Source organism: Somniosus microcephalus, unplaced genomic scaffold (assembly GCF_052327205.1).
Source record: "Somniosus microcephalus isolate GS21.2 unplaced genomic scaffold, FLI_Smic_1.0 scaffold218, whole genome shotgun sequence".
NCBI lineage: Eukaryota > Metazoa > Chordata > Chondrichthyes > Squaliformes > Somniosidae > Somniosus > Somniosus microcephalus.
In genome coordinates, this window is record NW_028225405.1 from 470,498 (window position 1) to 496,350 (window position 25,853).

The window sequence follows — 25,853 nt, forward strand, 5'->3', positions numbered from 1 at the left end:
GTATCGGAGTCAATGGGACTCTCTCTGACCTTTCTCCCCAGTCCATCTCCAGGACCAGTGTGTATCTGAGTCAATGGGACTCTCTTTGACCTTGTTCCACAGTCGATCTCTGGAAGCTCTTTGAATCGGAAGGGTTCTCTCCGGTTTGTGCTCTCACAATCCTGTGCTGGTTCACCTGCTGTTGTTCCTCAGTCTACAATCCCTGTTTACTTCGAGCTGAGCACCTTCCTCAATCACACCATCTCTCACCGGGACATCTAATTGTGGCAAAGCAGAAAATAAGAACAATATTGAAAACGTGAAATAATGTAATGTAGACTTTTAATCTGCTTACTAATAATTCAATTTCAAGGCGGAGTATTTGTTTGATTTTGTGCCTTTGCTCAGATCCCCAGTTGCGGGGCTGTGTGTTTAGTTTGGAGATTTTCCTCAGATCCCCAGTTGCGGGGCTGTTTGTTTAGTTTGGAGATTTTCCTCAGATCCCCAGTTGCGGGGCTGTGTGTTTAGTTTGGGGATTTTCCTCAGATCCCCAGTTGCGGGGCTGTGTGTGTAGTTTGGAGATTTTCCTCAGATCCCCAGTTGCGGGGCTGTGTGTTTAGTTTGGAGATTTTCCTTAGATCCCTAGTTGCGGGGCTGTGTGTTTAGTTTGGAGATTTTCCTCAGATCCCCAGTTGCGGGGCTGTGTGCTTAGTTTGGAGATTTTCCTCACTAAATTTCCGGCCTCCTGAGACTCCCCCATTCTCACTGCTCTGGGCGGAAATGCGCCATTTTCTGTGCGGAGTTACTGCCCGGAGCGGTGACCCTGTGACCCTCCCTCGCTGTGATCTAAACTCGGGGCTGAGCAGCCGTTGTCGGGCCGGGTGCTGAATGGAGCCGAGTTCCCTCAGTCACAGAACAGGCCCTGTAACCCGGGCAACAAGCCTGTTTCTGACCGGCCCAGCACACAGCAAACCCATGATCAGCAGGGGAGCAGCACTGCGCCTGCGCGGGAGAGAGAGAGAGAGAGAGAAAGGGACGGCACTGCGCCTGTGCCGGAGGGCGAGAAAGGGAGCGGCACTGCGCCTGCACGGGAGGGCAGGGGAGCGGCACTGCGCCTGCGCGGGAGAGAGAGATAGAGAGAGCAAGGGAGCGCCACTGCGCCTGCGAGAGAAAGAAAAAGGGAGCGGCACTGCGCCTGCGCGGAAGGGCGCGGCACTGCGCCTGCGCGGGAGTGCGTAAGGGAGCGGAACTGTGCCTGCGCCGGAGTGCAAGGAGCGGCACTGCGCCTGCGTGGAAGAGAGAAAGGGAGCGGCACTGCGCCTGCGCGGGAAAGAGTAAGGGAGCGGCACTGCGCCTGCGCCGGAGTGCAAGGAGCGGCACTGCGCCTGCGCGGGAGTGCAAGTCTGTGTCACAGCGCCTGCGCGGGAGAGAGAAAGGGAGTGGTACTGCACCTGCGCGGGAGAGCGATGTCGCACGAACGCATCACTATCGCTCCCAGTGGTGGGAGGACTACATCGGAACATATTGTCAGGAGGAGGCCATTCAGCCCCTCCAGCCTGTGTCACCAGCCCATTCCATTCACTCCACCTGATTTCAAGAAAGGGTTGAGCATACTGGATACAGCAAACACCTGACAACTAGCCGCGGCTCTAGCCAAGCTGTTCCAGTACAGCTACAATGCTGGCATCTATCCGACAATGTGGAAAACTGCCCAGGTATGTCCTGTCCACAAAAAGCAGGACAAATCTAACCTGGCCAATTACCGCCCCATCAGTCTACCCTCAATGATCAGCAAAGTGATAGAAGGTCTCATCGACAGTGCTATCAAGCAGCACTTACTCACCAATAACCTGCTCAATGATGCCCAGTTTGGGTTCCGCCAAGACAGTTCGGCTCCCAACCTCATTACAGCCTTGGTCCAAACATGGACAAAGGAGCTGAATACCAGAGGTGAGGGGCAAATGTAAGAAGTCACACAACACCAGGTTATAGTCCAACAGTTTTATTTGAAATCACAAGCTTTCGGAGCGCTGCTCCTTCGTCAGGTGAAGGGGAGGTGAGGGGAGGTGAGAGTGACTGCCCTCGGCATCAAGGCTGCATTTGACCAACTGTGGCATCAAGGAGCCCTAGTAAAACTGAAGTCAATGGGAATCGGTTGGGGGGGGAGGAACCTCCACTGGCTGGAGTCATACCTAGCACAAAGGAAGATTGGCTGTGGTGATTGAAGGTCAATCATCTCAGCCCCAAGACATCGCTGCAGGAGTTCCTCAGGGCAGTGTCCTAGGCCCAACCATCTTCAGCTGCTTCATCAGCGACCTTCCCTCCAACAAGAGGTCAGAAATGGGGATGTTCGCTGATGACTGCAGCGAGGTGATTTACTTCCTATGTTACCTTACACTGTACACACACAGCCCGAGAATGGCCTCTCCCTTCCCCCACTCACTCCATGTTCCGGAAATATTTCCTGCTTCAATCTGTCTCGTACAAACAGCCCCGACTGCCGCTGAACTTACCCGACACAAAGCCCATCTGCGGACACAGTCCTAGTGCGATGTGCTGCTGTGAGGAGGCTGCTGTTTGTTCCCTTACTCGGGCCCGTGCTATCTCCACTCCTTGATGTGGTCAGCGATCTTCAGCCGAGCACAGAGGAAACGGCCCCCGCTGGCAGAGCTTGGGGAGGGGAGCTTGCAGGATCCTTCCTGTCGCTTTAAACAGTGTGGAGAGAGGGGGAGGAGCAGGCAAGTGTTTATCACGCATGCTCAGACCTCTCTCCTGACGCAAATTAAAAGAAGCAACAGCAAAAAAAACACTTTGAACTTATATAGCACATTTAAATGAATAAATCGTCCCAATGAGCTTGAAAGGAGCGTTATCAAAGAAACATTGTCACCGAGACAGATAAGGAGATATTAGGAGAGGGGAAAGCAACTCTGGACACACGTCAGTTGCTGCCGGTGAGTGTGAGAGTGATGCGAATCCTGTCCCTCAGAGCGATTTGTTTCCCCATACTGTATGGAAGGATGGAGAGGAACAGGTTCTGTCAATCTCTGACACTGAACTGCTGCTGAGCGGGGAGTTTAATCAGTCTCTGCCTGTCTCCGGTGGGTGAGTAGGCGACAGATACCAGACAAGTCCCCGGGCCTGTGTGACTGTCACCCCCTGTGTCTTTCTCTGTGCCTTGTGTACAGGATCAATCCCCAGTCCCTCTATCCCCCAGCCCTGCCTGTTATATCTGGATCGATGCTGAACCTCTCAGTTTTCGGTCTATTGAAACCAAGTTCAAGGCATGTGTGGTGAACAGAATGTCTCACTATTTCTGTGAATAATACTATCATCTAAAAGCAGGCTAGGATCCACACAGCCAAACTGTGACATGTTCCTGCCTCTAAATCTCGGTAACAGACTGCGTGGACCGCTTGGCTCAGAGTACGACCATTCAGACTGATACAGTCTCTCTGTCTCTCTCTCTCTGGTTGCTGTCTCTGGGTGTTGAGAATGGAATGCACAGGACACCAGTTGCTCTGTTCTGTTCCTCAGTTTTGGGGAGGGAGAGACAGAGAGAGGCGGTGAGATCATCATTTCTATTTTCATATAAATCAAACTTATTCCTGCCTGCGAACAATATAATACCTTCAAACCAGATATGGGTGAACACAGCCAGAGCTGTGATTGGCTCCTGCCCCTCAATCTGGGGAACAGACACTGTGAGGAGCGCCGGCCTCAAGAGTGTTTAACACTGACTGAGCTGGGAAACTCCAACTAACCCCGAGAATCGGCAGCACAGGCCGAGCGGAGAGGAAAACCTGTCCTGTGAACTGTAAATCTGGGAACAGATTGTGCTGTGAATGAGCAGAGTGAACATTATGTCAGCGAGAGTGTGTTAAAGGGGCGGGCGGGTTAGACTAATGTCACTGTGTTTGTGTGCCCGCTCTCATCGCCGGATTTCAGAGACCCTCTTGTGTAAAATTCAAAGATTTCCCTGTCATAGGATCGCCCTGCTCCCCCCTGATGTGGGAATTAAATGTGAAGTTTTAGTTGATTTCAAATTTCAGTCGAAAAACAGTGAACATGTCCGCGATCGGGTGAGAGAGCGCGATCAGTGCAGCAAAGAAACGGTTTTAAATCGAAATTGCTGTCTTGAATTCTGATGAAACTTTCTCGACAGCAAACATCCCGGTCTTCGAGACAGAAAGAGACCAATCTGGGAATGTGGAGTGCCCGAGTTTAATTGTAATCGGAGAGTTAATGAGGAGAGAGAAACAGAGAGAGGCTGGAGGGGCCGGGAGCTGACAGCAGGATGTCTCCGCCCCGTCCGCTCGCTGCCTTTAAGTTGCTCTGTGCCGCCGCCTCTCGTTTCATTTCTGACCCAGCTCTGACTGTCAGAGAGATTTTCTACAGAGTCGCCGACATGACCGAGACTGCAGCCGCCAAAATGGCTCCTCCTGCTGCCGCCGCTCAAACCAAGGCTCCCAGCAAGAAGAAGAAGGCGGCTCCCCACTCCAAGCCAGCCGGTCTCACGTTGGGCGAACAGAAACTCAAGGTTGTGGCAAGTGGCAGCGATCGCAAGGGGATGTCCCTGGTTGCGATAAAGAAGGCTCTGGCTGCCAACGGCGTCGACGTGCTGAAGCTCCGGTCCCAGATCAGGTTAAGTATCAAGATGAAAGTGGGAAACGGCTCCCTGGAGCAGAACAAGGGCACGGGCGCCACGGGTTCCTTCAGGCTTGCTAAGAAGGAATCCCAGCGGAAAGAGGGAAAGAAGGTGAAGAAACCAGCAGCCAAGAAATCTGCAGTAAAGAAACCGGCAGCCAAGAAATCTCCAGCCAAGAAACCGGCAGCCAAGAAATCTCCAGCCAAGAAACCAGCAGCCAAGAAATCTCCAGCCAAGAAACCAGCAGCCAAGAAATCTCCAGCCAAGAAACCAGCAGCCAAGAAATCTCCAGCCAAGAAACCAGCAGCCAAGAAAACAATCACCAAGAAGGCAGCAACGTCTAAAAAGACAGCGAAAGCGGCGGCTGGGAAGAAGGTGGTGGTGAAGAAGCCCAAGAGCCCCAAGAAGGCCACAGGCAGAAAGGTGAAGGCGGCCAAGAAGGTGGAAAAACCCAAGGCCAAGCCCAAATCAGCAAAGTCTCAGAAAGCAGTGAGCAAAATAAAATAAAAAGGACAACTGTAGTGTATGTACCTTTAAGAGGAACTATGTTTTTGAAGCCCCTGTATACTGTAGTACCAGTAGTAACCACTCGGGTATATAAGCCTGTATAGCGTCTTGTGTAGTTAGTTCACCTCCAGACTTTGTTCAGTAAACACTTGTTAAATCAACTCCTGCATTCCGTGTCTCCATTAACACATGGATCTAACAACAACTTGTAAACATCTGAACCCAAAGGCTCTTCTCAGAGCCACCCATATCTTTCCAAAAAGAGGTGATCGCGGAATCATATGATCCATGTCCCGGGGCCGGGCTCAGATTCCAGATTGAAATCATTTCAAATGAACCCCGGCTCCCTGGTGACTCGCTGATTTTCGCTGCACCCACCCCTCCCCCAGTGTCTGCAATAAAACAGAGAGAGAATGGGATGTCCGGGCCTCACTCTAACTGGGGGGGTGTTCGACTCCAGTCTCAGTTCATGGTCATTTTCAGTTCACAGGTTCAGGGTGAAAGTCTCTGAGACGCTGACACTGGCGGAGATACCCCACATCACAACTCGAACCCCAACACATGAGATTCTCCAAATCAACTGGAATAAGGTGTTTGTAAACTGCTGAACCCGTCTGTGAGGGGAAGTGTGGGGAGATAGAATAAGGTCAGAGATTGACATGGAAGGAGACTTGTGATCGAAGGGACTGTATATAGGCGGGAATATTACCGATTGTTAATTGTAACAGGATCTTACTTAAAATATTCTGGTTTCAGGGAACCCTTGAATATGAAGCCCGAGTCTGTAAGGGTTTGTGCGGAGCGCTGTGTTTCGGTTCTACTGTCAATAAACGGTTTGAAATTGGCGGTTGCAGATAGCTGGAGGTGGATAATTGCTTTACAAATAGATTCAGTCCCACACTCTGATACAGTAGCAGATACTAGCAGAAATGGAATTAATTTCAAACTAACATCAAGTGCCAGAGTCTGATAGATGCAGTAAGAATCCCACTTTCATAAACCGAGTAAGTAGCAGATACATGCGGAATTCTTCGGTGAAAGACAGTCCGAGAGACTGACAGATTCAGCACTAATATGACACTAACATGCAGTCCCAGAGACTGAAAAATACAGAATGAAACTCACACTCAGTACCAGGGACTGACATCTTAGACTTAGACTTGCACAACATCCCAGTGAATGACAGATACGGAATGAATCCCACACTACACTCAGTACCAGAGACTGACAGATCCAGAATTAATCTTAGACATGCACACCATCCCAGTGAATGACAGATACAGAATGAATCTCAAACTCGCACATCCCAGTGACAGACAGATACAAAATTAATGTCACACACACATACACTACCAGAGAATGACAGATTCTGAATGAATTCCAACACTGACACACGGTACCAGAGTCTGACGGATACAGATGGAATCCCACCCTGACACATGGTATCAGTGACGGACAGGAAATGAATGGATCCCACACGCACATACTGTAACAGAGACTGAGATTGGTAATGATTCCAACACTTACATAAATCACCAGAGACTGAATAATACAGAACTATTCCAATACACACACTCACAGTACTAGAGACGGGCAGATACTGAACTAAAGTGGTGGAGACCACACTGCAAGACATGAATATAGTGCACTGGTTGGAGGAAGTACATCTAAATTGCTGTCTCGTCCGGAAGAAGTGCTTGGGACCCCAGATAATGGTCTGGGAATTGGTGCATGGATATATGCTCTTGCAATTACCTTTCTGACTACAGGGGGCGTGCTGGTGACAAAAGCTCAATCTGATTGGATACATAAAGAAGCCAATCATCGAGATGCAGAACAATGGAATTTGACATCACTCTTCAGCAGCCAATCACAACCATTGCCTTCACCCATCCCTCATTAGCATAGGACTGTGGGGCTGCCTATATATTCCGAGCCCGGCGCGGGTTTGCGTCGTTTTGTGTTTGAAATCGAGTTTGAGAATGGTTGATGAAAAGAAACCAGTTGCCAAGAAGGGCGCCAAGAAAACCGTCAGTAAACCGGCAGCGAAGGGCGGCAAGAAGCGCAGAAAGTCGAGGAAGGAGAGTTACTCCATCTACATCTACAAAGTGATGAAGCAGGTTCACCCCGACACCGGCATCTCCTCCAAGGCCATGGGCATCATGAACTCGTTTGTGAATGAGATTTTTGAGCGCATCGCGGGTGAGGTTTCCCGCCTGGCCCATTACAACAAGCGGCACACCATCAGCTCCCGGGAGATCCAGACCGCCGTGCGCCTGCTGCTGCCCGGGGAGCTGGCCAAGCACGCTGTGTCGGAAGGGACAAAGGCGGTGACCAAATACACCAGCTCCAAGTAAAACTCCACGCTGTCCTGAAAGAACAAACCCAAAACACAACGGCTCTTTTAAGAGCTACCCAAAATCTCTCTGAAAGAGCTACACAAACTCATCTCTCTTTAGACACAATTTACTGTAATTATTTCCGTAACAAGTGTGTTTTGAGAACGTTTGAAGTTCCAGCCGTAGATTTAGTTTTGAATTCTCAGATAAGCACTTTCACTGCCCGGATCAACCTTAGCGTCGCTGTTGTATTTCCCGTCCAGTAAAGTACAAACACGGTCCCTGATCGCTCTTTCCCTTTGATCTCAGACCCATTCACTTGCAGCGCCTTCCGACAAATTAAAAGCTTGTTTTCGAGATGAGACTCTGATTTCAGTCACCTCAATCTCTGCAAAAACATTTTCATTTTTTTCAATGCCAGTTGGGAGTCAATCCTTTTATTAACCAGAGAATTCCTGCAGTGTAACAACCCAGAATGGGGTTTCTTAGAGACCAGAACGCGGTCAGTTTGAACACTCTGTCCCTCTTCTCCTCTCACAGCAGGACTCCCAGATCTGGTTTCACTCCCGCAGCAGCGCCTGTGCAAAGGATCACTCGATAATCTGAATCCTCACTTTTACAGAGATTGAGCTGGAATGTGTCCCGTTACAGAATCAATGGGGATTTAATCCCACCCGTTAAAGTTCGATATTGAACCCGGAATTAATCCTGATTGTAACAGCCTGGAATTTGCAAGGGAGAGATGGAAGAAGACAAAAGGAATAAAAAACTGTCTGGAAATCTTTGGCTAATAGTTAATTTATTAACTTAATTCGCTGGGTTAGGAAAATATTGGCGAGCTTTTTGAAATTAAAAATCGTTGGCAGTCTGACTGTTGAGGACAGTTATTTCCACACACTTGCCATTGGCGGAAAAACAGACTGTGATTGGTCACCGGAGAACACCAATGGAATTCACCACAGAGCGACCAATCACAAGTTTGCTGTCTGCATTCCTCCAGAAGGTAGAAGGGCGGCAGATGTGGGCGGAGTTTATCATTATTTCTTTCAACGAGTGGATTTTGGAAATGTCTGGAAGAGGAAAAACCAGCGGTAAAGCTCGGGCCAAGACCAAATCCCGCTCATCCTGGGCCGGACTGCAGTTCCCTGTGGGCCGTGTTCACAGGCTCCTGCGAAAGGGCAACTACGCTGAACGTGTGGGTGCCGGAGCTCTGGTCTACATGGCTGCTGTGCTCGAGTATCTGACCGCTGAAATCCTGGAGCTGGCCGGCAACGCGGCCCGCGACAACAAGACCACCCGCATCATCCCCAGACACCTGCAGCTGGCCATCCGCAACGACAAGGAGCTCAACAAGCTGCTGGGAAAGGTGACCATCGCTCAGGGCGGGGTACTGCCTAATATCCAGGCGGTGCTGCTTCCCAAGAAAACCAGCACTGCCAGCTCCAAGAGCAAGTAAAATGGACAAGGTTCAATCTAATAACCCAAAGGCTCTTTTCAGAGCCACCCACTGTATCTGTGAAAGGGCTGCTTACTATTTAGCCATTTTCGGTAAACTGTCTGTCCAACATGTAGAAATCCAGATCCAGAAACACTGCAGCGGGCTTGCTGTGAGCGAATATTCAGATCAGTGATTCAATATAGATGAGGACTGGCTTCAGAGAAAAACAAAACACACGGAACCCTAACGTGAGCGCAGCACTCAATGAACACGTTGTTAGGAGAGCCGAATATGAACGGATGTTAAGAACCGAGTATAAAGTGAGTGAGCGGCTACCATTCCTTATTGGGACAATAATTCCATAGGGAGAACGATATACACCCTGACCCATACAAACATTCCCTTTTTATTTGGGAGACAGGATCTAACCAGAATTGCAGCTCTGGTTAATTTTTAAATATTTCAAATAGTAACTGAAGTTCCCACCTGTCCCTGCATTAAGAGCTGGTTTTAAAGGTGAGTATCAGACTTCAGGCACCTCGTTCTCTCTCTCGGATCGATCCCGGTATGTGGAGTTGGATCAATTCTCTCTCTCCCGCACAGTCGCAGTGACGCTCCCTTGCTCTCACGCAGGCGCAGTGCCGCTCCCTTGCCTCTTTCTCCCGCGCAGGCGCAGTGCCGCTCCATTGCCCTCCCGCGCAGGCGCAGTGCCGCTACCTTTCTCGCTCCCTCCGGCGCAGTGCCGCTCCCGTTCTCTCTCTCTCTCTCTCCCGCACAGTCGCAGTGACGCTCCCTTGCTCTCACTCCGGCGCAGACGCAAGTGCCGCTCCTTGCCTTCTCACGCAGGCGCAGTGCCGCTCCTTGCGCTCCCACGCAGGCGCAGTGCCGCTCCTTGCCCTCCCACGCAGGCGCAGTGCCGCTCCCTTGCCTATTTCTCCCGCGCAGGCGCAGTGCCGCTCCCTTTCTCGCTCCCTCCGGCGCAGGCGCAGTGCCGCTCCCTTTCTCTCTCCCTTCGGCGCAGGCGCAGTGCCGCTCCCTTTCTCCCTCTCTCTCTCTCTCTCTCCCTCCCGAGCAGGCGCAGTGCCGCTCCCTTTCTCTCTCTCTCTCTCTCCCCCCCGAGCAGGCGCAGTGCCGCTCCACTGCTGATCCTGGGTTTGCTGTGTGCTGGGCCGGGCGGCGCCGGCCGCTCAGAAACAGGCTGGTTGCCCGGATTACAGGGCCCGCTCTGTGACTGAGGGAACTCGGCCCGACAGAGGCTGCTCAGCCCCGAGTTTAGATCACAGCGAGGGAGGCTCACAGGGTCACCGATCCGGTTAGTAACTCCGCACAGAAAATGGCGCATTTCCGCCCAGAGCAGTGAGAATGGGGGAGTCTCAGGAGGCCGGAAATTCACAGTGAGTAAAATCTCCAAACTAAACACACAGCCCCGCAACTGGGGATCTGAGGAAAATCTCCAAACTGAACACACAGCCCCGCAACTGGGGATCTGAGGAAAGGCACAAAATCAAACAAATACTCGGCCTTGAAATTGAATTATTAGTAAGCAGATTGAAAGTCTACATTACATTATTTCACGTTTTCAATATTGTTCTTATTTTCTGCTTTGCCACAATTAGATGTCCCGGTGAGAGATGGTGTGATTGAGGAAGGTGCTCAGCTCGAAGTAAACAGGGATTGTAGACTGAGGAACGACAGCAGGTGAACCAGCACAGGATTGTGAGAGCACCAACCGGAGAGAACCCTTCCGATTCAAAGAGCTTCCAGAGATCGACTGTGGAACAAGGTAAGAGAAAGTCCCATTGACTCAGATACACACTGGTCCTGGTGATGGACTGGGGAGAAAGGTCAGAGAGAGTCCCATTGACTCAGATACACACTGGTCCTGGTGATGGACTGGGGAGAAAGGTCAGAGAGAGTCCCATTGACTCAGATACACACTGGTCCTGGAGATGGACTGGGGAGAAAGGTCAGAGATTCCCATTGACTCAGATACACACTGGTCCTGGAGATGGAATTGGGAGAAAGGTCAGAGAGAGTCCCATTGACTCAGATACACACTGGTCCTGGAGATGGACTGGGGAGAAAGGTCAGAGAGAGTCCTATTGACTCAGATACACACTGGTCCTGGAGATGGAACGGGGAGAAAGGTCAGAGAGAGCCCCATTGACTCAGATACACACTGGTCCTGGAGATGGACTGGGGAGAAAGGTCAGAGAGAGTCCCATTGACTCAGATACACACTGGTCCTTGAGATGGACTGGGGAGAAAGGTCAGAGAGAGTCCCATTGACTCAGATACACACTGGTCCTTGAGATGGACTGGGGAGAAAGGTCAGAGAGAGTCCCATTGACTCAGATACACACTAGTTCTGTAGATGGACTGGGGAGAAAGGTCTGAGAGAGTCCCATTGACTCAGATACACACTGGTTCTGGAGATGGACCAGGGAGAAAGGTCAGAAAGAGTCCCATTGACTCAGATACACACTGGTCCTGGAGACGGACTGGGGAGAAAGGTCAGAGAGAGTCCCATTGACTCAGATACACACTGGTCCTGGAGATGGACTGGGGAGAAAGGTCAGAGAGTCCCATTGACTCAGATACACACTGGTCCTGGAGATGGACTGGGGAGAAAGGTCAGAGAGAGTCCCATTGACTCAGATACACACTGGTCCTGGAGATGGACTTGGGAGAAAGGTCAGAGAGAGTCCCATTGACTCAGATACACACTGGTCCTGGGGATGGATTGGGGAGATAGGTCAGAGAGAGTCCCATTGACTCAGATACACACTGGTCCTGGAGATGGACTGGGGAGAAAGGTCAGAGAGTCCCATTGACTCAGATACACACTGGTCCTGGAGATGGACTGGGGAGAAAGGTCAGAGAGAGTCCCATTGACTCAGATACACACTGGTCCTGGAGATGGACTTGGGAGAAAGGTCAGAGAGAGTCCCATTGACTCAGATACACACTGGTCCTGGAGATGGACGCTCCCGCACTCGCCCCCTGACCCTCCCGCACTCGCCCCCTGACCCTCCCACACTCGCCCCCTGACCCTCCTGCACTCGCCCTGATGGGGCTCTTCTCAAGTACACCATGCGGTGCAATAAAACACCCCCAGAATCAAGGCCCTGCTCCTGGGGAAGGTGATCAGGCCCCAGGAACCAGTACAAGTGAATAAAGTCAGGGTCAAGGCTCTGCTCCTGGGGAAGGTGATCAGGCCCCAGGAACCAGTACAAGTGAAGCGATTCCTTCTCCCGGAGACTTATTAAACGTGAATACGCCAAGAGTTGACCAAAAATCAGGTTAGTAATATTAATCAAGGAGTCAATTTCTGCTATAAGGTGGGATGATACCTTAGCAGGTTCCTCTAATGAGGCCATATGGGTAGAACTTAAAAACAAAAAGGGGGCAAGCACTTTGCTGGGAGTGTACTATAGGCCCCCATACAGTAAGGGGGAGATAGAGGAACAGATATGTCGGCAAATCTCAGAGGTGTAGAAATAATAGGGTAGTAATTGTTGGGGATTTCAACTTCCCCAATATTAACTGGGATAGTCAGAGTGTGAAAGGCTTAGAGGGTGTGGAATTCTTAAAGTGCATCCAGGAGAGCTTTTTCAGCCAACATGTAGAAAGTCCTACAAGAGAGGGGCGGTACTGGACCTAATTCGAGGGAATGTGGCCGGGCAAGTGGGAGAAGGGTTAGTAGGAGAGCATTTTGGTGACAGTGACCATAATTCGGTGAGATTTAAAGTAGTTATGGAAAAGGACAAAGATGGACCAGAAATAAAGGATCTAAATTGGGGGAAGGCCAATTTTAATATGATAAGGCAGGATCTGGCCAAAGTGGACTGGGATCAACTACTTGTAGGAAAATCCACATCAGAGCAGTGGGAGTCTTTCAGAAAGGAAATAGAGAGAGTACAACGCCAACATGTTCCTGTAAAGGTCAAGGGTGGGACCAACAAGCCCAGGGAACCTTGGATGTCAAGGGACATACAAGAATGGATTAGGAAAAAAAGGGAGGCTTTTGGCAGATACAAAGGACTAAAAACACTAGAAGCCCTAGAGGAGAATAGAAAGTGCAGGGGGGTACTTAAAAAAGAAATTAGGAGAACGAAGAGGGGTCATGAAAAAACACTGGCAGGCAAAATAAAGGAAAATCCCACGGTGTTTTATTAGTATATTAAGGGCAAGTGGATAACCAGGGAAAGAGTAGAGCCCATTAGGGACCAAAGTGGCAATTTGTGTGTAGAGCCAGAAGATGAAGGTGAGGTTTTAAATTAATATTTTGCATCTGTGTTCACTATGGAGAAGGACGATGCAGGCATAGAAATCAGGCAGGGGGGATTGTGATATACTTGAACAAATTAGTATTGAGAGGGAGGAGGTACTAGTGGTTTTAGCAGGCTTAAAAGTGGATAAACCCCCAGGCCCAGACGAGATGTATCCCAGCCTGCTGTGTGAGGCAAGGGAGGAGATTGCAGGGGCTCTGACACAAATTTTCAGAACCTCTCTGACCACAGGGGAGGTGCCAGAGGACTGGAGAACAGCTAACGTAGTACCATTATTCAAGAAGGGTAGTAGTAGGGATAAACCAGGGAATTACAGGCCAGTGAGCCGAACATCAGTGGTAGGGAAATTATTGGAAAAAATTCTGAGGGACAGAATTAGTCTCCACTTGGAGAGGCAAGGATTAATCAAGGATAGTCAGCATGGCATTGTCAGGGGGAGATCATGTCTAACCAATTTGACTGAATTTTTCAATGGGGGTGACTAGGTGTGTGGATGAGGGCAGTCCAGTTGATGTAGTCTACATGGACTTCAGTCAGGCTTTTGACAAAGTCCCACATGGGAGACTGGTCAAGAAGGTAAGAGCCCATGGGATCCAGGGCAATTTGGCACATTGGATCCAAAATTGGCTTAGTGGCAGGAGGCAGAGGGTGATGGTCGAAGGTTGTTTTTGTGACTGGAAGCCTGTGTCCACTGGTGTAACGCAGGGATCGGTGCTGGGTCCTTTGCTGTTTGTAGTGTACATTAAGGATTTAGATATGAATGTAAGGAGGTATGATCAGTAAGTTCGCAGATGACATGAAAATTGGTGGAGTGGTAAATAGCGAGGAGGGAAGCCTCAGGCTACAGGAGAATATAGATGGGTTGGTTGGATGGGCAGCACAGTGGCAAATGGAATTTAACCCTGAAAAGTGTGAGGTGATGCATTTTGGGAGGACTAACAAGGGAATACACAATGAATGGTCGAACCCTAGGAAGGACAGAGGATCAGAGGGACCTTGGTGTGCATGTACATAGATCCTTGAGGGCAGCAGGACAGCGAGAAGGCATATCTGATACTTGCCTTAATTAGCCGAGGCATAGAATATAAGAGCAGGGGGGTTATGATGGAGCTGTACAAAATGTTAGTTAGGCCACAGCTTGAATACTGTGTGCAGTTCTGCTCGCCACACTATAGGAAGGATGTGATTGCATTGGAGAGGGTGCAGAGGAGATTCACCAGGATGTTACCTGGGCTGGAGCGCTTCAGCTATGAAGAGAGACTGGACAGGCTGGGGTTGTTTTCCTTAGAGCAGAGAAGGCTGAGGGGGACCTGATTGAGGTGTACAAAATTATGAGGGGAATAGATAGGGTAGATAGAAAAGAACATTTCCCCTTAGTAGAGGGGTCAATAGCCAGGGGGCATAGATTCAAGGTAAGGGGCAGGATGTTTAGAGGGGATTTGAGGAAAAGCTTTTTCACCCAGAGGGTGGTTGGAATCTGGAACTCACTGCCTGAAAGGGTGGTTGGAATCTGGAACTCACTGCCTGAAAGGGTGTTAGAGGCAGGAACCCTCACAACATTCAAGAAGCATTTAGATGAGCACTTGAAACGCCATAGCATCCAAGGCTACGGACCCAGTGCTAGAAAATGGGATTAGAATAGACAGGGCTTGGTGGCCGGCGCAGACACGATGGGCCGAAGGGCCCCTTTCTGTGCTGTATAAATCAATGACTCTATGGTAGCACTCTTGCCTCTGAGGCGTATGGTTGTGGGTTCAAGTCCCACTCCAGAGACTTGAGCACAAAAATCCAGGCTGACACTCCAGTGCAGTACTGAGGCACTGTCAGAGGTGGCGTCTTTCGGATGAGACATTAAACTGAGGCCCTGTCTGCTCTCTCAGGTGGATGTAAAAGATCCCATGACATTATTTTGAGAAAGAAAGACTTGCATTTATATAATGCTTTCATGACCAGCAGACGTCTTGAAGTGCTTTACAGCCAATGAAGTACTTTTGAGGTGTAGTCACTGTTGTAATGTGGGAAAGAGCAGGGGAAATATCCCCGGTGTCCGAGCCAATGTTTATCTCTCAATCAATGTAACAAAAGGATAATAGCAAAATACTGCGGATGCTGGAAGTCTGAAATAACAACAGGAAATGCTGGAAACACTCAGCAGGCCAGGCAACATCCGTAGAGAGAGAAACAGAGTTAACAAAAAGATAGATTATCTGGTCATTATCACATTGCTGTTTGTGGGAGCTTGCTGTGCGCTATTTGACTGCTGCATTTCTTACATTACAACAGTGACTACACTTCAAAAGTACTTCATTGGCTGTAAAGCACTTTGGGTCGTCCGGTGGTGGTGCAAGGCGCTATAGAAATGCAAGTCTTTCTTTCTTCACTGATCTCACCAGCGACCTCTTCTGGCTGATGGTTGATTGACAGACGGGCTGGAGGAGCGAGCCGGTGGCGGGTCCTCCAACCAATCGGGTAGCCCGAGGGGCGGGCCTAGCGCCGGCTGATTGTCTGATCCACAGGGCAGCGAGTTTCTCCAGTCCCTTGTTCAGGGCCCGGGGCCAGGGGAGGCTGTGGGCCTTTATTCCCCTCATTGGACACAAGGCTCTTTGGCTCACAACACACTGGCTCAAGTTTTAATAGAGACTTTTTAAATTCATCAATAAAAGCAGATAAACCTGGTGCTTCTGTGGAACAAACTTTCTAATATTTTATAGAATCATAGAATGGTTACAGCACAGAAGGAGGCCATTCAGCCCGTCGAGCCCGTGCCGGCTCTCTGCAAGACCACTTCAGCGAGTCCCACTCCCCGCCCTTTCCCCGTAACCCTGCACATTTCTTTACTTCAGGCACTTATCCAATTCCCTTTTGAAAGCGGTGATTGAATCTGCCTCCACCACCCTTTCAGGCAGTGCATTCCAGATCCTAACCACTCGCTGCATAAATTTTTTTTTCCTCATAGAGTCATAGAGTTATACAGCACAGAAAGAGGCCCTTCGGCCCATCGTGTCTGCGCTGCCCATCCATCCCTGTCCAGTCTAATCCCATTTTCCAGCATTTGGTCCATAGCCTTGTATGCAATGGCATTTCAAGTGCTCATCCAAATGCTTCTTGAATGTTGTGACGGTTCCTGCCTCTACCACCCTTTTGAGCATTGAGTTCCACATTCCAACCACCCTCTGGGTGAAAAAGTTCCTCCTCAAATCCCCTCTAAATCTCCTGCCCCTTACCCTGAATCTATGCCCCCTTGTTATTGACCCCCCTACTAAGGGGAAAAGTTCCTCTTTGTCTACCCTATCTATGCCCCTCATCATTTTGTATACCTCAATCAGGTCCCCCCTCAGCCTTCTTTGCTCCAAGGAAAACAACCCCAGCCTGTTTAGTCTTTCTTCATAGCTGAGGCGCTCCATCCCAGGTAACATCCTGGTGAATCTTCTCTGCACCCTCTCCAAAGCAATCACATCCTTCCTATAGTGAGGCGACCAGAACTGCACACAGTACTCCAGCTGTGGCCTCACCAGCGTTTTGTACAGCTCCATCATAACCTCCCTGCTCTTATATTCTATGCCTCGGCTAATGAAGGCAAGTATCCCATATGCCTTTTTAACCACCTTATCTACCTGTTCCGCTGCCTTCAGGGATCTATGTACATGTACACCAAGGTCCCTCTGACCCTCTGTACTTCCTAGGGTCCTACCACTCATTGTGTATTCCCTTGCCTTATTTGTCCGTCCATAATGCATCACCTCGCACTTTTCAGGGTTAAATTCCATTTGCCACTTTTCCGCCCATCTGACCAACCCGTTTATATCGTCCTGTAGCCTGAGGCTTTCCTCCTCGCAATTGACCACCCCACCAATTTTCGTGTCATCTGCGAACTTGCTGATCATACCGTTTACATTCTCATCCAAATCATCTATGTAGATCACAAACAACAAGGGACCCAGCACCGATCCCTGAGGTACCCCACTGGACACAGGCTTCCAGTCACAAAAGCAACCTTCGACCATCACCCTCTGCCTCCTGCCACTCAGCCAGTTTAGGATCCAACGCGCCAAGGCACCCTGGATCCCATGGGCTCTTACCTTCTTGACCAGTCTCCTATGCGGGACTTTGTCAAAGGCTTTACTGAAGTCCATGTAAACCACATCCACAGCATTTCCCTCATCCACCCCCCTAGTCACCCCCTCGAAAAATTCAATCAGATTTGTCAGACATGATTTACCCTTGACAAAGCCATGCTGACTATCCCCGATTAATCCTTGCCTCTCCAAGTGGAGACTAATTTTGTCCCTCAGAATTTTTTCCAATAATTTCCCTACCACAGATGTTAGGCTCACTGGCCTGTAATTCCCTGGTTTATCCCTGCTACCCTTCTTGTATAATGGTACTACATTAGCTGTTCTCCAGTCCTCTGGTACATCCCCTGTGGCCAGAGAGGTTCTGAAAATTTGTGTCAGAGCCCCTGCAATCTCCTCCTTTGCCTCCCACAGCAGCCTGGGATACATCTCGTCCGGGCCTGGGGATTTATCCACTTTTTGGCCTGCTAAAACCACTAGCACCTCCTCCCTCTCGATGCTAATATGTTCAAGTATGTCACAGTCCCCTTGCCCGATTTCTATGTCTGCATCGTCTTTCTCCATAGTGAACACAAGATGCAAAAAATTCATTTAAAACCCCGCCTACATCATCTGGCTCTACACACAGATTGCCACTTTGGTCCCTAATGGGCCCTACCCTTTCCCTGGTTATCCTCTTGCCCTTAATATACTTATAAAACATCTTAGGATTTTCCTTTATTTTGCTCGCCAGTGTTATTTCATGGCCCCTCCTCGCCCTCCTAATTTCTTTTTTAAGTATGCCCCTGCACTTTTTATACTCCTCTAGGGCTTCTTCCGTCTTTAGTCTTTTGTAACTGCCAAAAGCCCCCCTTTTATTTCTAATGCATTTTTGTATATCCCTTGTCATCCAAGGTTCCCTTTGCTTGTTGGTCCCACCCTTGACCTTTACAGGAACATGTTGGCGCTGTACTCTCTCTATTTCCCTTCTGAAAGTCTCCCACTGTTTTGATGTGGATTTTCCTATAAGTAGCTGCTCCCAGTCCACTTTGGCCAGATCCTGCCTTATCATATTAAAATCGGCCTTCCCCCAATTTAGAACCCTTATTTCCGGGCCGTCTTTGTCTTTTTCCATGACCACCTTAAATCTCACCGAATTATGGTCACTGTCGCCAAAATGCTCTCCTACTGATACTTCCACCACTTGCCCGGCTACATTCCCCAGAATTAGGTCCAGTACCGCCCCCTCTCTTGTAGGACTTTCTACATGTTGGCTCAAAAAGCTCTCCTGGATGCACTTTAAGAATTCTGCACCCTCTAAGCCTTTCACACTCTGACTATCCCAATTTATATTGGGGAAGTTGAAATCCCCCACTATTATTACCCTATTATTTTCGCACTTCTCTGAGATTTGCCTACATATCTGTTCCTCTATCTCCCCCTGACTGTTTAGGGGCCTATAGTACACTCCCAGCAAAGTGCTTGCCCCCTTTTTGTTTTTAAGTTCTACCCATATGGCCTCATTAGAGGAACCCGCTAATATATCTTCCCTCCTTACAGCAGTAATTGACTCCTTAATTAATATTGCAACACCCCCTCCCCTTTTACACCCCCCTCTGTCTCGTCTGAAGATTCTATACCCCGGAATATTGAGCTGCCAGTCCTGACCCTCCCTCAACCATGCCTCCGTGATAGCAACAATATCGTACTCCCATGTGTTCAACAACAACTTCAGTTCATCCACCTTATTTGCAAGACTCCTTGCATTAAAATAAATGCCTTCCAGCCCTGCCATATTCCCTTTTGCCTTCACATATTTGCTCTGCCTTCCCAGCTGACTTGTTTTTTCCTCTGTATTTGGCTGTAAATCACCCCCTACTATAGCTCCACTCTGTACCCCATCCCCCTGCCAAGTTAGTTTAAACCCCCCCCAGCAGTGCTAGCAAACCTCCCCGCAGGGATATTGGTTCCCCTCTGGTTCAGGTGTAAACCGTCCGACTTGTACAAGTCCCACCTTTCCCAGAAGCAGACCCAGTGATCCAGGAAACTAAAGCCCTCCCCCCTGCACCATCCCTTTAGCCACGCATTCATCTGTTCTATCTTCCTATTCCTATACCCACTAGCACGTGGCACGGGGAGTAATCCAGAGATTACAACCTTTGAGGTCCTGCTCTTTAATCCTTCACCTAGCTCCTTAAATTCTTGCTGCAGGACCTCATCCCTCTTTTTACCTATGTCGTTGGTACCAATGTGGACCACGACCTCTGGCTGTTCACCCTCCCCCTCCAGAATGCCCTGCAGCCGCTCAGTGATATCCTTGACCCTGGCACCAGGGAGGCAACAAACCATCCTGGATTCACGTCTATGGCCACAGAAACGCCTATCTGTTCCCCTTACTATAGAATCCCCTACCACTATTGCTCTCCCACTCTTTTTCCCCCCCTTCCTGGGCAGCAGGAGCACCCCCAGTGCCAGCAAGTTGGCTGCTGCTGCCTTCCCCTGGTGAGTCATCCCCCCCAACAGTATCCAAAGCGGTATACTTGTTTGAGAGGGGAATGGTCACAGGGGTCTCCTGCACTACCTGCCTGCTTCTATTGCTCCGCCTGGTGGTCACCCATTTCCTGTCTTCCTGTGCAGCCCTTCCCTGCGGTGTGACCAACTCACTAAACGTGCTATCCACGACCCTCTCAGCATCGTGAATGCTCAACAACCCATCCACCCGCAGCTCCAGCGCCTCAATGCGGTCTGCTAGTAGCTGCAGATGGATGCATCTCTGGCACACGTGGTCATCAGGGGCACCGGGGTCCCTGAATTCCCACATAGAGCAAGAGGAGCATATCACGGGGCTGGGCTCACCTGGCATGACCTTCCCTTTACTTAATTTAAATTAATTTACTACCACCAATTAAAATTATCTCTAAGGTGCTTGTATAGTCTACCAACAGTCCCTGCTACACCAGAAAAGACCCTAGTAACTATAAACTACAGAGTTAAAGTTTAAAAAAGAGAAATACTCACCAACCAATCACTTACCTGCTCCCTGGTGACGTCACACTCTGATTACTTTTTACCTCTCTCCTCTGCTGTTGATTTGGTCGGGCCTCACCTCGCACTGCCGCCGCTTTTAAGCTCTGCCGGTCACTGCCCCTTCACAGGTCCGATGCTCTGATCGGGCCTCACCTCGCAACTTCGTTCTTTCGTTCTTCTGCCAATCACCTTAAATCTGTGTCCTCTGGTTCTCGACCCTACCGCCAATGGGAACAGTTTCTACTCTGTCCAGACCCATCATGATTTTGAACACCTCTATCAAATCTCCTCTCTACCTTCTCTGCTGTAAGGAGAACCACCCCAGCTTCTCGAGTCTATCCACATAACTGAAGTCCCTCATCCCTTATCCCTGGAACCACTCTTGTAAATCTTTTCTGCACCCCCTCTGAGGCCTTCACATCCTTCCTAAAGTGCGGTGCCCAGAATTGAACACAATACTCCAGATGAGACCGAACAAGTGTTTTATAAAGGTTCACCATAACTTCCTTGCCTTTGGACTCTGCCTCTATTTATAAAGTCCAGGATCCCATATGCTTTTTTAACTGCTTTCTCAACCTGCCCTGCCACCTTCAATGATTTGTGCACACATACCCCCAGGTCTCTCTGTTCATGCACACACTTTAGAATTGTACCCTTTAGTTTATATTGCCTCACTTGGTTCTTCCTACCAAAATGTATCACTTTGCACTTTTCTGCATTAAATTTCAGCTCCCATGTGTCCGCCCATTCCACCAGCCTGTCTATGTCTTCTTGAAATCTATCACTATCCTCCTCACTGTTCACTACACTTCCAAGTTTTCTGTCATCTGCAAATTTTGAAATTGTGCCCTGTACCCCAAGTCTAAGTCATTAATATATATCAAGTAAAGCAGTGGTCCTAGTACCGATCCCTGGGGAACACCACTGTATACCTTCCTCCAGTCCGAAAAACAACCATTCACCACTACTCTCTGTTTCCTGTCACTTTGCCAATTTTGTATCCATGTTGCCACTGTCCCTTTTATTCCATGGGCTTCAACTTTGCTGGCAAGCCTATCATGTGGCACTTGTTGAACGCCTTTTGGAAATCCATGTGCACCATGTTAACCGCATTGCCCTCATCAACCCTCTCTGTTACCTCATCAAAAACCTCAATCAGAATCAGAGCGGCCGGGCCCAGCGGACGTGCGGCCAGAGCCCCGGCACCAGGAAACCCAGAGTGCAGCGCCTCCCCCATCCGAGCCGCCGCTTCCCGGTTTCTTCAGCCGGTTCCACCAAGTCCGACTCGGGCCAAAGGACAGGAGCCAGGCTCCCAGAATGGCCCACGGCCCCGGGCGGCATGCGCACTCTCAGCGGGGAAATCAGCGCATTGGATAGAGCGGTTTCTGGGGCACGGGGGATTGTGGGTGCTGCGGCCGCCATTAGTCAGCGGCTGTCGGGAAGGGTTTTATTTCAGGCTGACGGAAGGTAGGTCCCTGGCCGCCTGTGGAGGTCTTTTTGTTGCTTCATTGTTGAGGATGTAACTGGGAAAATAGATAAGGGAGAACCAGTGGATGTGGTGTATTTGGACTTTCAGAAGGCTTTCGATAAGGTCCCGCATAAGAGATTAGCGTGTAAAGTTAAGGCACATGGGATTGGGGGCAAGGTATTGACTTGGATAGAGAACTGGTTGGCAGACAGAAAGCAAAGAGTTGGAATAAACGGGTCTTTTTCCGAGCGGCAGGCAGTGACTAGTGGGGTACCGCAGGGATCGGTCCTTGGAACCCAGCTATTCACAATATATATATTAATGATCTAGACAAGGGAACTAGATGTAATATCTCCAAATTTGCAGACGACACAAAGCTGGGTGGGCGTGTGTGCTGTGAGGAGGATGCCGAGAAACTACAGGATGATTTGGACAGGTTGGGTGATTGGGCAGAAGCATGGCAGATGCAATATAACGTGGATAAATGTGAGGTTATCCACTTTGGTGGCCAAAACAGGAAGGCAGATTATCATCTGAATGGCAATAGATTGGGAGAAGGGGAAGTGCAACGAGACCTGGGTGTCCTTGTGCACCAGTCACTGAAGGTAAGCATGCAGGTGCAGTAGGCGGTTAAGAAGGCAAATGGTATGTTGGCCTTCATAGCGAGAGGGTTTGAGTACAGGAACAAGGATGTCTTGCTGCAATTGTACAGGGCCTTGGTGAGACCACATCTTGAGTATTGTGTGGAGTTTTGGTCGCCTTATCTGAGGAAGGATGTTCCTCCCGTGGAAGGAGTTCAGTGAAGATTCACCAGGCTGATACCTGGGATGGCAGGAATGACGTATGAGGAGAGATTGGGACAATTGGGCTTGTACTCGCTGGAGTTTAGAAGAATGAGAGGGGATCTCATTGAAACTTATAAAATTCTGACAGGACTGGACAGACTGGATGCAGGAAGGATGTTCCCGATGGTCGGGGAGTCCAGAACCAGGGGTCACAGTCTAAGGATAAGGGGTAGGCCATTTAGGACAGAAATGAGGAGGAATTTCTTCACCCAGAGAGTGGTGAACCTGTGGAATTCTCTACCACAGAAGGCAGTAGAGGCCAATACATTAAATATAGTCAAGAAGGAGTTGGATATATTTCTTAAGGCTAAAGGGATCAAGGGGTATGGGGAGAAAGCAGGGACTGGGTACTGAACTTGGATGATCAGCCATGATCGCATTGAATGATGGAGCAGGCTCAAGGGGCCGAATGGCCTACTCCTGCTCCTATCTTCTGTGTTTCTATGCTTCAGTTTGAGCTGGAGTGGAGATGGAGGAGAAGCTGCTGGGTTTAACCCCCAGTACTTCTGAGCCCAGGAGGACCCAACAATTTCCAATGTGAGACTGTCAAAGGAGGTGGATTCTAGGGGAGATCAGGTTGTTACACAGACACTGTCCATACAATGTAAAAGAGTATTGTTTTAGGAACAATATTTCTGTACAGGCTTCTAATCCAGTTTACATCTACAGATTTGTTTCAATTCATTCTTGGGATGTGGGAGTCGCTAGCAAGAGCAGCAAATATTGCCAATCCCCAGTTTCCCGTTGAGAAGGGGGTGGTGAGTCACCTTCTTGAACTACTGCAGTCCGTGTGGTGAAGGTATTCCCACAATGTTGTTCGGTAAGGAGTTCCAGGATTATGACCCAGCAACGATGAATATATCTGAGTCAGGATGACGTGTGACTTGGAGGGGAACTTGGAGGTGATGGTGCTCCCATACAACAGCTGCCCTTGTCCTTTGAGGTTGTGGGTTTTGGAGGTTCTATCAAAGTTCTGGTCGAGTTGCAGATGTATAAGGTTCCTTTCCTTCGCCCCCTCCCCCTCCCACCTCTCCCTCTCTCTCTCTCCTCCCATAGAGGCCAGAGTCTTGTGTAGGCCCAGACCAGGTGGCGGATTCCCTTCCCTGAGGGACATCAGTGAACCAGTTGGGTTTTTATGACAATCTGGCAGCTTTCATGGTCACTTTTTTCTAGTGCCGGCCCACAATTGACCAGATTCATTGAGCTCAGTTTCACAACCTGCCTTTGTTTTCTTGTGGGTTGTCTCTCACACTCCCTGTTTTAAATTCATTTTTCAAGGCACTGGAAGGGGAGGATTTACAGACGGTAAGCTCAAACCAAACATCACTTCAAGATCTGACAGAGTCACTCGACTCATCGGATCTGAATATCATCGGCCTCTGAACATGGAAGCAAAAAGCACCGTTCACAGTGGGGAGAAACCGTTCACATGTTCTGTGTGTGGACGAGGCTTCAGCCGATCCTCTGGCCTATCGAGACACAAGCACAGTCACACCGGGGAGAGGCAGTTCACCTGCTCTGAGTGTGGGAAGGGATTCACTCAGTCATCCCACCTACTGAGACACCAGCGAGTTCACACCGGGGAGAGACCGTTCACCTGCTCTGAGTGTGGGAAGGGATTCACTCAGTCATCCCACCTACTGACACACCAGCGAGTTCACACCGGGGAGTGGCCATTCACCTGCTCTGAGTGTGGGAAGGGATTCACTCAGTCATCTGAACTTCAGACACACCAGCGTGTTCACACCGGGGAGAGACCGTTCACCTGCTCTGAGTGTGGGAAGGGATTCACTAATTCATCCAACCTGCTGAGACACCAGCGAGTTCACACTGGAGCGAGACCGTTCACCTGCTCTGAGTGTGGGAAGAGATTCACTAATTCATCCAATCTGCTGATACACCGGCGAGTTCACACCGGGGAGAGGGCGTTCACCTGCTCTGAGTGTGGGAAGGGATTCATTAATTCATCCAACCTGCTGAATCACCAGCGAGTTCACACTGGGGAGAGGCCGTTCACCTGCTCTGAGTGTGGGAAGGGATTCATTAATTCATCCAACCTGCTGAATCACCAGCGAGTTCACACTGGGGAGAGGGCGTTCACCTGCTCTGAGTGTGGGAAGGGATTCACTAATTCATCCAAGCTGCTGAATCACCAGCGAGTTCACACTGGGGAGAGACCGTTCACCTGCTCCGTGTGAGGGAAGGGATTCACTCTGGCATCCAAACTGCTGACACATCAACAAGTTCACACTGTGGAGAGGCCATTCACCTGCTCTGAGTGTGGGAAGGGATTCACTCTGGCATCCGACCTGCTGAGACACCAGCGAGTTCACACTGGGGAGAGGCCGTTCACCTGCTCTGAGTGTGGGAAGGGATTCACTGAGTCATCCAACCTGCTGACACACCAGCGAGTTCACAAGTGACTGCAGGGGTTGGATTCTGCTGTTATTGCTGCTGTTAATCACATTCAGGACTGAACCATATTCATTCTGACAGTTGGGGTTTGTTTCTGCTGATGTTAATAACCCCTATAACTGGGCTGGAGTTTAATATTCTGGATAGATGTCAAATAAACGAGCTTTGTTTTAAACACATTATTGTAGATTTCCTTCTTTCCCACCTGAGTGTTTAGCATCACCTGGCTGGAGCTCAGAAAGGACAATCTGGGGGAGGATTGTACAGCAGGAACAGAACTCCAGCCTGGACACAGTCCTTCAGGGCCACACTGAGAGGGGCAAACGGCACTTTAGTCTTTCTTGTCTCTCTTCACTGACAGCAAAGTTGCCGTGCGGGTTAATCTCGAGGCGGGTGAGAAACATGTCCCAGCCGCTCTCTGCCATGGTTCAGAGCTCCTAGCCACGGAACAGAAGGCTCCTTTAGGAATGTACCCCAGTGCTTTTTTTTTAATGGCCTTATTAACGTGTGTCGCTACTTTTAGTGATTTGTGTATCTGTATCCCTGGATCCCTCTGCTCCTCCAGCCCATTTAGACTCTTAGGGGGAAATTCGGTGGCGCCCCCTATGGGTTGCTAATGTCACCGGGGTTAATTTTAGTGCCCCGAAAAAGTTAGCGCCCCTGCGCATTAAATTTAGTGGTAACGCCCCAGGCAGGGTGCTACTGGAAGCACTCCCCACCCTCTTGAGGCGCGACCAGTGAATTTCACGGTGCTTCATGTAACAGCGCCACGCCCGTCGGCACATAGCACCGTGTCATAGCAGACCTCCCTCCCTGATTAAAGGGGAGGAGCCTAGCACTGCG

At 49.6% G+C, this 25,853-nt stretch overlaps 2 protein-coding genes and 1 pseudogene across 2 annotated transcripts; all 3 read left to right on the forward strand.

The window, feature by feature from the left end:
- Positions 1 to 3,813: 3,813 nt before the first annotated feature.
- Positions 3,814 to 5,134, forward strand: LOC147082042 (uncharacterized). Its single transcript, XM_085980510.1, has one exon. It carries the CDS (start codon positions 4,277 to 4,279, stop codon positions 5,132 to 5,134), a length of 858 nt encoding a protein of 285 aa, XP_085836636.1. The 5' UTR covers positions 3,814 to 4,276.
- A 2,217-nt stretch (positions 5,135 to 7,351) lies between these two features.
- On the forward strand, positions 7,352 to 8,950 carry LOC147082043 (histone H2A type 2-C-like). Its single transcript, XM_085980506.1, has one exon. The coding sequence runs from the start codon at positions 8,420 to 8,422 to the stop codon at positions 8,927 to 8,929; it is 510 nt and encodes a 169-aa protein (XP_085836632.1). The 5' UTR covers positions 7,352 to 8,419; the 3' UTR covers positions 8,930 to 8,950.
- A 4-nt stretch (positions 8,951 to 8,954) lies between these two features.
- On the forward strand, positions 8,955 to 25,305 carry LOC147082044 (uncharacterized; annotated as a pseudogene).
- Positions 25,306 to 25,853: the final 548 nt, after the last annotated feature.

What these genes read in the sequence shown, in the direction of transcription:
- LOC147082042 (XM_085980510.1), top strand. Translation starts at nt 4,277, where the DNA reads ATGTCTCCGCCCCGTCCGCTCGCTGCCTTTAAGTTGCTCTGTGCCGCC.
- LOC147082043 (XM_085980506.1), top strand. Translation starts at nt 8,420, where the DNA reads ATGGAATTCACCACAGAGCGACCAATCACAAGTTTGCTGTCTGCATTC.